The sequence below is a fragment of the Diabrotica undecimpunctata genome, chromosome 7 (assembly GCF_040954645.1).
Source record: "Diabrotica undecimpunctata isolate CICGRU chromosome 7, icDiaUnde3, whole genome shotgun sequence".
Classification (NCBI taxonomy): Eukaryota; Metazoa; Arthropoda; class Insecta; order Coleoptera; family Chrysomelidae; genus Diabrotica; species Diabrotica undecimpunctata.
In genome coordinates, this window is record NC_092809.1 from 53051253 (window position 1) to 53064091 (window position 12839).

A 12839-nucleotide genomic window follows, 5' to 3' on the forward strand; every position below is an offset into this window, starting at 1 on the left:
ACGATCTCAAAGCTAGACTGAAGAAGCTTAATCTATCCACCTGGCAGATTCACGGAATAAAGTTACTTCAGCGCTGCATGCTATTGCGTGCTCTATGCTTACTTACCTATCCCTACCTGTTTATCTCGAAAAAATATGGCAATCATAGGGAGATTGCTTGTAGGACATACCCGTCTAATTCATGGCTACATCATCATCTCCACAACCAAAATGTCAGCACTGCAATACGACTCCCCGACTCAGACATATACTTGTCGAATGCCCTTTTCATGCCAAAATACGCCAAAACAGCTTGATTTCAGTACTATCCTCAAAGAGGCCCTAAACAGAACAGACCAAATTAACAAGGTTATCAAATTCCTCGAAAAAAGTCAACTGCTCAACAAAATATAAATGTTATATTACATGTTTTTATTATTTTCTCTTTATGTCAAATGCTAACTACATTATTTTATAATTTATATCATATTACCATGTAAATCTTAACTCGTGGTAATGACTATAGATGTCACATGCTCGTTAATTTAAATAAAAAAATCCAGTTGACTGGTGTAGACTTAAATAGTTGATATTTTAAAAATTTCTCACTTCATAACTTTCTAATGTATTGGCGACGCTGTGAGACTCTGATGTCGTAAATCTTAAATGACGCGAATTTATTTTTATACTTATATATTTATTTTTATATTTATATTTATTTATTTTAAACAAATAATAGAAAAAAGATCGGCTAAGAATCTACAAACTCATATTACTTTTGTAGACCTGCAAAAAGCATATGACAACATCCCCTTAACAAAACTGTGGACAACGTTGAAAAGATCTAACATCAACCACCCATTGATAAATGCTGTACAAGAACTATACAGAGACTCAAAGGCACAGATAAAAACAGGAAAATATCTAACGGAAGAATTCCTGGTTACAAAAGGCTTGCGACAGGGATGCTGTATCTCACCAACCTTATTCAAGATATATGTTGCAGCGGCATTGGAAAGATGGAAAAGAAAGGTACATAGGATGGGTATAGAGCTTAGCAATGAATGTATATATACACTCCAGTTTGCTGATGACCAGGTAGTGCTAGCGACCGACAGGGAAGACATGCAGTACATGCTAAGAAAACTGATAGAAGAATATCACGACTGGGGAATGAATGTCAATACAACAAAAACCAAATATCTTTGTATTGGAAACGAGTCAGATAACATAGACCTCGAAAACAGACAACCTATTTCCTGCTGTCAGAGCTATGACTACTTGGGTGTTGCCTTTGACAATACAGGAACTGATACACGGGAAATAGAAAAACGAATCACTCAAGCAAAGAAAGTCTTAGGATGTATCAATGGTATACTGTGGAGTAAAGAGATAACGAAAGGAAGGAAATTTAATATATATGAGACCATGATTAAAACTACTCTTCTTTATATCGCTGAAACATGGAGAATTAGTGAAAAGAACAAAAAGCGAATAGAAGCAGTAGAGATGGATGCAATGAGAAGATCTTTAGGTATTTCCAGACGAGACCGAATCAGAAATGATGTAATAAAACAACGTATGGGAATAGAAGGAAATATAACTCAAGATATAGAGAAGAAACAATTAAGGTGGTATGGGCATGTTCAACGGATGCCAGCATCAAGACTCCCCAAAAAAGTAATAGAATGGCAACCGATAGGTCGACGGAAAAGAGGAAGATCCAGATTAGAATGGCAACACGGCGTAAACAAGTCCATGAGCGAAAGAAATTTAACAACAAACGACTGCGAAGATAGGAAGAGATGGTGTTTAGGTATCGGACAACGTCGAAAGACGTTCTAAACCGATGTGTATATATATTTATTTTTATATAAAAAATTCTATACCTGTTTTGCCATGTGCCTTAAGTAAGTGGTCATTCCATTGGTTTTGTGGGCTCCACACCAAATAGTCTTTCTAGTGGGGAACCGTCTTTACTACTCTATTTGTTATCATTTGGCTTATATGATCATTCCATTTTACTCTTCTCTTTCTTACTCGGTCTGGTTTTTGTCTGTGTCAGGTCGTGTTTCTGCGGCTTATGTCATTATTGGCCTGATGAGAGTTTTGTAAATTTTGCCTTTTCTTTCGTTTACGATATTTTTTTTTCTTTATTGTTTCATTAAGGCAAACAGAGCAACCAGAAATCCAAGTAAATAGAGCAACCATGTAACTATGTCACTTGGTTGTTCTTCCTCAGTCACTATGTCACTCAGTCACTATGTCAGTTGGTTGGTCACTTAATCTTCCACATATTTTTCTGGCTTTCCGTAGGTAGATATTTTATTGCTTAGCTATTTACACTCCATCACTTGTTGTTTTATCTGACCTTTCAGCTCCAATTTATATCTTAGATATGCAGTTTTAACCGTACATTTTGTTTTCTAAAAATTAACATGTAAAATTTTTTCAGAATTATTGGTCTAACCTCCAGCTAGGATAGACATCAATGTGCAGTAGGAGGATTGGGAGCCACACAAAGCTAGTCTCCTTCTGTCCTTTGAATTATTATATTAAATGATATTCGTATGTTATTGTTTGTCTGTTTTGGCTGTATTTTTCGACCATGTTCCGTATACCATAGAATATAACAACAGACAAAAAAGAAAACAGCAAAACTACAGAGAGGAATTGTACAAGGAGATTATATTTTATCCAAGCTTGTCATTTTTCCCACTAAAGGGATGTTTCGAGCAACAGAATAAAAAAAATTAAGTATAACAATAAAACGCTGAAGACTACAGCTATTTCGGTAAAGTGCCTTTCTCAAGTAATCTAGTTTTGGTATGCGTTTATACTTTATAGTCTTTAACTAAATAAGTTGAGGAGGAAACAACTGTATGACTTAAGTGGGTCATTCAGAATTATTTATATATTTTTTAAGTTGTTAATTTAATAAGATAGCTTAAGGCCTTTATTTTGAATGTAAAGAATTTACCATTTGTCATTTAAAGAATGATTAGGTCCTAGAAGGTGAAGTACGTACGTAGAATCTGTTTTTCTATTATTGAAAGGCCTTTTGTGTTCTGATATAGTCGCAACATTTAAGTTTGTTTACACCACTGTGTAAGTACTTTTCTTTTGGTTCTTGTTGTTCTTAATATATGTGTCTAAGTTGTTGTTTGTTCTAAAATCTGGTGTTATTGCTTTCTTATTTATGTATTTGACTATTTTTGTTGATATTTTGCCTATATATATATATATATATATATATATATATATATATATATATATATATATATATATATATATATATATATATATATATATATATATATATATATATATATATATATATATAATCTAGCAGAAGGTACTGAGATTTTTCTCTGGTGGTGGACATACTAATTACAGGGCTTTCTAATGTAGTTTTTGATTTAAAATTGTATTTATTATTTATTCGTTATACCCATTGTTTACTTCTATTTGCTTAATAATATTTAATTCTATGTCGAAGTTGTTTTTTGACATGGGAACTTCTATTAATCTATGTAGCATGCTATGGTAGGCTGCCAATTTATGTGATGTAGCCATCTCAGAATTAGCGCTTGCCGAAGTCAGTGAGGGCCTTATAATAAACGGTGAGCCACTTAATAACATAAGATATGCTGACGACACCGTCCTTCTGGCAGGAACACTAGAAGAACTGCAACACCTTGCTGAACAACTTAATATATATTGCACCGATTATGGACTAAAAATAAATTTGAAGAAAATCAAGTTCATGATATTTACAAAAGCACAAAACATCAAAGTTGAGCTAGTACTAGATAATACAGAAATTGAACAAATATCTTCGTACTAATACCTTGGAGCATGGATCACAGAAGATACTAATCAGACAAAGGAAATAAGATGCCGCAATGAAATTGCATGGTCAACTTTGAATGGAACGAGAAAACTTTTTTGTAATCGCGATATCAATATATTGCCCCGAATAAGAATGCTTCGATGTTATATTTTCTCTACCCTTTTGTATGGGGTTGAAGCTTGGACACTTAAAAAATCCAACATTAAAAACCTAGAAGCATTCGAAATGTGGTGTTACAGACGTATTTTGAAAATATTATGGATAGATCGCAAAACAAATGAACAAGTTCTCGAACAACTAGGAAAACAATGCGAAGTTTTAAATTACATAAAAATAAGGAAATTGGAATACTTGGGGCACATCATGAGAGGTGAAAAATACGAACTACTAAGGAATATAATGCAGGGTAAAATCAAAGGCAGAAGAAGCTTAGGAAGACGTAAAATCTCGTGGCTACGCAATCTCCGTGAATGGTTTGGATGCAGTTCAATTGAACTATTCGGGCGCGTAACCAACAAAATTATAATTGCCAGAATGATTTCCAGTCTCCGATAGGAGCGGAGCTTGAAGAAGAAGAAGAAGGATGGGATGATGAATTGCGTATCGTCGTATCAGTATGGGTGGGTTTATAAAATACGGAGAACTTATTTTTGTTTTTAAGTCTGACAATTTTTAAATCCATAACATTTTTGGAGTGATTCTGTTCTGTTTCTATTGTAAATTCGATATGACTATGGAGTGAACATCACTTATTGAAAAAATAAAGAGTTTAAAAAGGCGGCAAAAGAAAACTGAACCCTTTGGAATTTTTAGACAGGAATTTCATTTCAAACATAATTAATAGGAAAATAATTTGCTCAGTTTTTCAAAACTTATATTTTAAAAACGACTTTAGAAATGTAAATATTAACGCCGTTAAAATGGTTTTTTATGTTACAATAGCGGTTAATTCCCGTTACATATTAATTATAAAAATTCAAAATAAATTAGTTTCATGAAAATGCCTAAAAATAATTTATTTATATGGATTTATAGATAATCCATTATTGGTCATATTTTCTCTACAGCACGTAGTTAACATTAAGCAGGTCATTGTCAATATCATCTTTATACGTCGAATTGTATAACTATAAAGACTGGATGCATTTTATTTATTTTTAGATAAACACGCTAATTACTAAGCAAACTTAAAAATCTTGAAAGTATGGGTGTTACAGTCGTGTAAATTACTGCCTCTGGGAATATGCAAAATTCAAATAAATCACAATCTCACAGTCATTACACATTTTTTATGACTTATTATATCTAACAAGTCTTAGACTGTGGCTTAGTTTTAATACGGTAGACAAATGCAATTTATAGACATTATGAAATTTTTGAGGACATCTCCAATGAAGACTTTCAAGAAGAGCAAATAAGACATATTGATTGTTATAATCAAGTGGGGTGTGGGTCCACAAAGTGCTGAGTATAAATACTCTTTCCGGTATTTGATGAGAACACAGTCAGTTTTTACAACTCTTGTGAAAAAAATTAAAAATGAAACTGGTAGGTTGAACAAATATATTATAATTAATATATTGTGAAAATTAGTGTTTTGTCGAAAGTGTTTTAAAGACATCTGCGATTGTTAAGTAAGAAGAAACATTTTAAAATACTCGTTGTGTATATTTAAGGGTTGTGTCCAAAGAGCTTCCGATATTTCGCATTTATAATTCTCCTTATAACGTATTTAGCAGCTCGGATCTTACAATGTTCGCTATATTAACTTTTATACAAGTACAAATATTATTGTCTACATTATTTTTCTCTTCTGACAGTGCCGATTCGTTTCTCTTTGATTATTTTAATCAGCATATCCGGATATGTTGTATGTGAAGTAGTCTATTGATATTATAGTTTGTAGATTCATACGTACGTTAATAATTAAAAAACTTCGTTCTTCTTGCAGATAGGAAAGCTGAGAGTTTAAGATTCCACTACACCCAAAAGCACTGTAAATTTATGCATCTTAACAGTGAAATTTTTATTTGTTTAACTAGATCATGGCAGCTTTGTTTATAGAATAATTCCAACTTTTGTTTATAATTGTTCCAATATACGTTTCTGTCTTTTTCTTTTCAAGATGTATACTGCTCGCGTATATCTTCCCAATTTTATTTCTGTTGTAGATTATCAAATATTTGTTCTTTTTCGTATTATTTTAGTATGTATTTTCAACTCGTCTTGATAACTTTTTTTTGGAATATTTTAAAGTTGTTTTTTACTCTATTATCTACTTGTTGAGCCGCTTCATTTCGAATGACAACTGGCAACGATTTCGGCGGATGAGTAGTTAAACCATCTCCTCAGGTCTTTTGCCATGAGTTCTGGCCTCTTCGTACTGATTTTTGGCTCTGTACTACCTTCTAATATAATTTGGAGTAATTCATATCTTTCACCTGTTAACACATAACTTAAGTATTGTATTTTCCTTCTTTTAGTCATGCTTAGTAACTTATTTTCTTATTATATACAGCTTTTATATTTTATTTCAACCATGTGGTACATATATTATGCAGAAGCGACCGAGTCTATGACCCCATATCGGTGAAAATACAGTTTGATACGACAAAATTTTATTATAAATAACAAGAATTTAGAGCTGTATTTGGCATAGAAGCAATAATGAAAATTGTAGTAGTTTGTCTAGTTCTCTTCTTGCGTTAAACTATGACCAAGTTTTTATTTTTCTGTGTGTACTGTTATATCTAGTAGGTTTCAATAAAGTATATTTGTCACAATATTCTTGTCGATTTTATAATATTTCCTAAAATGACGGTTTCTATATTATTTAACCTTTCACTTTATTTTGAAATTATTTGCTTGTAATTGCCTACTTCTATAATCATCGTACCGTTTACTCCCTTCCTGTTAACTCTTAAGTTGAAACCAGCCAGTTCTTGATAAATCAGGACTGCTATGCTCAATCAATTAGTCTTATTCTTCTTGTTCCTCGTTATAAACAACTTTACTTATTTATTGGCTGGTTGATACATCTATGAAAAGTATCACTCCATCTTTTGAACGGTTGTCCTATATTTTTTTCTACCGATTAGTACTTTATCTCTTCTCTCTGCTTATGTAGTTATTTTATGAATTTTTCTGTTTCATGTCCATTTGTTTATAGACTGTAGGGTACATTTTCTTTTATTGTCTTCACTTCTATTTACATCTCTTAGTGAATTTTCTGTAATTCCTCTCACTACTCTCGTCTCTGCCGTTTCCAGTAGTCTTTGTGCAGTCGCTGTATCGGGTTCTGATACATATGTCATTATTGGTCTTACATCGGCTTTATAAATTTTTTACCCAATCACAGTGTTAATATGTAGTTTCGCCATATAGTGTTATTAAGGCATCCTGCCAGTTAATTTACTTTTTGTAGTTGATGGCTCACTTCTTTGTTCAGGTATCCATAACTGGAGATTCCAGTATTTTATTTACATTACTTGTTTATTACTGATGCCATCGATTTCTATTTTACATCTTATTAGTTCTTTGCTGATTACTAATATTTTAGCTTTCTGAGTTTATATTGTCATATTAAATTCTTTTGCTCTTATGTTAAATCTGTGGACCAGTCTTTACAGATTATCTTCATCTTGGGCTATCAATATTCTGTCTTCTATGTAACAGAGTATTTTTACTCCTTTGGTTCCAATTCTGTGTCATTTTCCTTTGTTGACACTTTTGAAGATTTTATCCCGCTGCCTATGTCTATAGGTTTTGTAAGTTGTTCATTTATTCTGCTTTAATTTTGTTGTTTTGGTTGATGGTTTTACATGTTTGAGACTTACTCTGTCAAATTCTTTCCTCAAGTCAATCAGATACAGAAATGCTGATCTATTATACTTTTACGATTTTTCAGTAATTTGCTTTATGACGAATATTAAATCTGTACACGATCTTTTAGTACATAACCCTGTTGTTTATCTGCTAAACTTACCCTTTGATCAAGTAGTGGTATCACGAACTAAAAATTTTCAGTTGGTCTCTCTATTAGTACCAAAACTATTACTAATAGTACTTGTTCGTTTAGTTTATTTCAGATTTTTTTGTACTGTTTATGATTTCTATCTCATAATTTCAAATTAATTTCCCGCTTCTTGAATAGTCAGCTTGACATTACCATCTCGTAATAATAGGGCCCTTGCATATTTCTTAAGCTGTTTAAAGGTCTTAGTTCTTGTGCTAAAAATTATTCTAGTTTTTCTTCTGTTTTGTCAATTGTAGGAACGTTTCTTGTATAATATTTATAAATTTACTGGAAAAGTGTTTCGTTGCATGATTAGCATTCTTTCATAGATTAGTATAAATATATTAATGAAATATTGTATTGAGTGTCTTTAAAATCTAACTCTCATTTTGTGTTACTTTCATGGTGTAATGTTTCATACTTGTCTTTTCATCAGAAAAGTCTTTCTCTTTTAAATTATCCTCGGCTTCGACTTCATGATACAACTTCTGTAGTATAGCAATTTTCACTAAATAAGGATTCATTTTTGAAAGGCATAAAATGATTTACTTTGCGTCATTGAGCGTCAAAACAGGGATATTGATATTTGTGCTTTTGTGGAAGAGAGTGAAACCTGCAATAGTTAACGAGAATGCTCGAACTGTCCAGAGAGTTCTCAAAAGGAATGGGTATCACTGTTTTAAGATACAACCAACATAAGAATTGTTTTCGGAAGATAACTTTAGGCGGATGGAGTTTTGTGAAATTATGTTAAATAAATAGAATGAAAATGTACACTTTTTAAAAAATATTTTATTTTCTGACGAATCTTTATTTTCATTATATTTTATAAAAAACACAATGGAAAAAGTTAAATGTTTGGACTGGGATGTTAAGCGACCATATTGTCGGTCCATTTTTTATCGATGGAAACCTAAACGGGCCCAAATATTTACAACTTTTACAGAATGAGATCATTCCGACAGTTCGTTAATTTTCAGATGACACGTTCGACGTCTTTCCGTTAATTTTCAGGAGGTTTCTTTTCAACAGGATGGGTGTTCGGCTCACAACTCTAGAGCAACTATTGACTTCCTCAATCAAACGTTTCCTGATCGACTGATAAGTACACGTGGTACAATTAAATGGCCCGCTAGATCCTGTGACTTAGTGCCTATCGATTTTTTTTGTAGGGTTTTCTCAAAGAAAACATTTATGTGCATCAGTTTGAAAGGGCTACAAACCTAGTCGAATTAGAGGCAAAAATACTTCATTTCTCTGCAAGCATTACGCCAGCCCTAGTTCAAAATATGAGAAGAAATCTGCATGACAGATTTGGTTACTTTTTAGCACAAGGAGGTGGAATAGTTGAGCCCTTAATTCATTAATCTGCTTTCCTAATTTTTATTTTTTATTAGGAACATTTTACGAAGTTTGTAGGTTCTTAATTTGTTAGTATTTTTCTTGTTTAAGTTTGGAAGAATTTTATTGTTTTTTTTTTATTTAACAGTACAAACGATTCTTATTCTGATTTTTTTTCTTCTTTCTTGTCTTATTGTTATAAGCTTTGTCCATAAAATTTGTACAATTTTTAGTGAATATAAAGCATATTACTTATTTACTTACTTATTATATATATTACATATATTATTTGTATTGCTGTTAAGGTTAAAAATAACCAAAAAATTAGTTATAGAGCATTATAATAAATATATATAATCTTTAATTCCTCTGGTCAACAAAACAATGTCGTTATCTGTATACTTAATTCCACTGCATTATTCCTTTGTCACATGTTACCTTCATGTTTGATGAGATCTGTAGGGATGCAGTCGACGCATGGCACTTGCTGCGTTGAGGCCTGTAATTGCATCTTACACGTCCGATATTTTGAAGTGCTCAACCCATCTGCTTTAAGTCACTGGTAATAATTATACATCCACTTTTGTACTTACACATTGTCACTCGTTATTTAAATTTTTTGTTCTATTATTTAGGATTTTATTTATCATATCCAGTAACATTTCCTATAAATACAGAATATAAATGATATTTTTTCTTAAAAATTATGGCACAGACAGATTGATAGACAATAACACGATATAATAATGGACTGTCGAAGATGTACTTACTAACGATCAAGTATTTGGATGTAAAAAAAATATTCCACTGATGAAAGCAGTAATTCGTAGTTACTATATACAAACAGTTTTTAAAAGAGTACCAGCATAACTGTGTATACTTCTCAAATATGTCAATAAATGCTTCAAAATGTAATTTTATAACACACTTTTCCTTTGGGATATTTTTTTTATTTTATATAACGTCAAATATACCCTCGATCTCAAACATATTGTTTTAAGCTTATACAATATAGTGTTTTATTTTATGTAGTTCATCGTCTGCTTGGCCATCTTGTCAGTCTGTTACGGACGTCCTGCTGACGCACCTGCTGCAAGTGCTCCACCAGCTAACGCTCAACCACCCATTGCTTTAATCAAATATGAGAATGAAGGTGTCAACGCTGATGGATCATATCAGTGGAGGTAAGTCGATTATATTTCATTTATTCTAACAGATTACTGGTTCAATTTTGCGCTGTATCCATTAACTTAAATCTTGTTTTTAAAGGTATCAGAAATCATCGATGCGTTTATCCCACTATTGAAATGTTTCGAACACTATTCAGAAATTAGTTTTTTTTTAGGCAATTTTCTCTTTCTTCTACCATAACCTCGTATACCTTGAATCTTTCCCAGTGAAACGAAATGCAAAAATTTGTATTTTTCTGAGTGCCTCATAATACCAAAGTATTTCAGCTTGTCTCTCTAATATATTGATCAGTTTTGTTGTTTGTTTCGCAATCTAAAAACCTTTTCATTTCTAAGTAGATTGACCCAGTTTATCTTAAGTAGTTGACTATATACTCAAATCGCAAAGGCTTCTAAGCGTTTAAGCATAACTTTACTTAAAGTCTACGCTCCTACTCTAATATAGCAGTACCGGATAAATGTAACAATGTGCAATTAGGTTGGGTATCAGTCATACATTTAGTTTTCTAATCGTTGAACTTTAATCCATACTAATCATTAGGTTTTTATTTTTTCTCATTCATAAATAACAGCTATTTTGTTAACATTTTGTTTCTTTTAGTTTTGAAGCAGCAAACGGCATCAAACAAGAAGAAAAAGGATCCTTCAAACCAGGTGCTACTGAAGGCGAAAGTATTGCAGAAGTCTCAGGCCAGGTCGAGTATACAGCCGATGACGGTACCCCCATTCACTTGTCATACATAGCCAATGAAAACGGCTTCCAACCTCAAGGCGAGCACTTACCCACTCCTCCACCAATTCCTGAAGCGATTCAGAAGTCTTTGGACTTTAATGCAGCACATCCACAGGCTGAGGATGCTGGAGCTGGTGCAGCAGCACCTCAAGAATAAGGATATTTATAATCTTGTATCATTTAATTAAATCTACATTAATACGATAAAAAAAGGAAAAACTTTTGTAAATACTCAACAGCTCAATTTTATTGCTACCGTCTCGTAATATGTACAAAATACTGTTGCTTTTTTTAACTGAGATAGAAGCCAAAGATTTAAAACAAACACTTGGTCATTGTTAGCTTACACTACTTTTCTATAATTTGTTATGGTTATGGGTAAATTTAAAGAACACGTAGCGGTTGTATTCCAAAAAATATATTTTTTTAAGAGTTTGTGCCATATTTATATTTTTAGTACTTTGCAAAAGTTTTTGTCTTTGAAATGTGCACCAATGTGAGCTGCTAATGTTTACGGTTTGGAATCTAGTCTTGAATGGGATTATTATTTAATTCTTTTGTACTTTATTATTGCAAATAAAAATTGACTGTATCTGCTGCTTTTTCTTATTAAGTTAATTTACTGTTAAACTTTATCTATCATAACCAAAGCTGATACCTCTACTTAAAATGATCTAATCTTATGGTTTATTACTAAGGAAATCTTATTGAAAGCTATTGAATTGGAAACTGCTTTTAATTAGCAACATAATATGTACTAAGGACACCATTATCATAGCCTATTGTTTAAACAGTTTAGGATGAATGATAAATAAAGTATTAAAGTGAAGTAAACTAAAGTAGAATAAGCCTTTAAAATGCTAAAGTGGGAAAATCATCATCATTGGTGCTACAGCCCTATAAAAGAGCCTCGACCTTCCCAAGTCTATTACGCCAGTCAGTTATATCCATTGCCAACTGTTGCCAGTTTGCTGCGCCTATTTGTCTACCATCCTCATCTACACCATCTCTCCATCTGAGTTTTGGTCTACCCCTATTTCTACTTCCCACAGGTTGTGACATAAGGATTCTTCTAGGAGGGTTGTTCTGCTGTGATCTTGCCAGATGTCCTGCCCATTTTAATCTTCCTATTTTTATAAAGGATACCACCAAATATATGTTTCTATCTGTGATATATCTCGTAGTTGTACCTCCTTCTCCAAACACCATTTTCACAGATGCCACCAAATATTCTTCTCAGGATCCTTCGTTTAAATATAAGCAGGAGATTTTCATCTGCCTTGGAAATGGTCCATATCTCCGACCCATATGTCAACACTGGTTGTATAAGGGTTTTGTATATGGTTATTTTTGTTTTTTGGCTTAAATTTCTGCTTCTCATATGTCTACTCAGTCCAAAATAGCATTTGTTTGCTAGGATTATTCTTCGCTTGATTTCTTTCGTCATGACGTTCTCCTTGGTGATCAGAGAGCCTAAGTATGTGAATTTGTCCACCACTTCAAAGGTAGAATTATCAACTGTGAATTGGTGGCCGATGTTTCTGGCTCTATTGTTGGGTGTTGATGCCATTATCTTAGTGTGGGATCTATCAAAGTGGGAAAATAGAGGAATAAAAATAGATGGAGAAATGCTCAATCATCTGCGTTTTTCCGATGACATAGTACTTATTACCGAAGATCTGGATGAAGCACAATAAATGGTACAAGAATTAGAAAACGTATCTTCAA

General features: G+C 32.6%; 1 protein-coding gene across 1 annotated transcript; it reads left to right on the forward strand.

Annotated features, from left to right (window-relative positions):
- Window positions 1–5222: 5222 nt before the first annotated feature.
- LOC140445357 (endocuticle structural glycoprotein ABD-4-like) lies at window positions 5223–11703 on the forward strand. Its single transcript, XM_072537332.1, has 3 exons — window positions 5223–5380; window positions 10221–10372; window positions 10980–11703. The coding sequence occupies exons 1-3, from the start codon at window positions 5372–5374 to the stop codon at window positions 11266–11268; spliced, it is 450 nt and encodes a 149-aa protein (XP_072393433.1). The 5' UTR covers window positions 5223–5371; the 3' UTR covers window positions 11269–11703.
- Window positions 11704–12839: the final 1136 nt, after the last annotated feature.

What these genes read in the sequence shown, in the direction of transcription:
- LOC140445357 (XM_072537332.1), top strand. An exon ending in GATGGATCATATCAGTGGAG is followed by an intron (nt 10,373 to 10,979) that starts GTAAGTCGATTA and finishes TGTTTCTTTTAG; the next exon opens with TTTTGAAGCAGCAAACGGCA.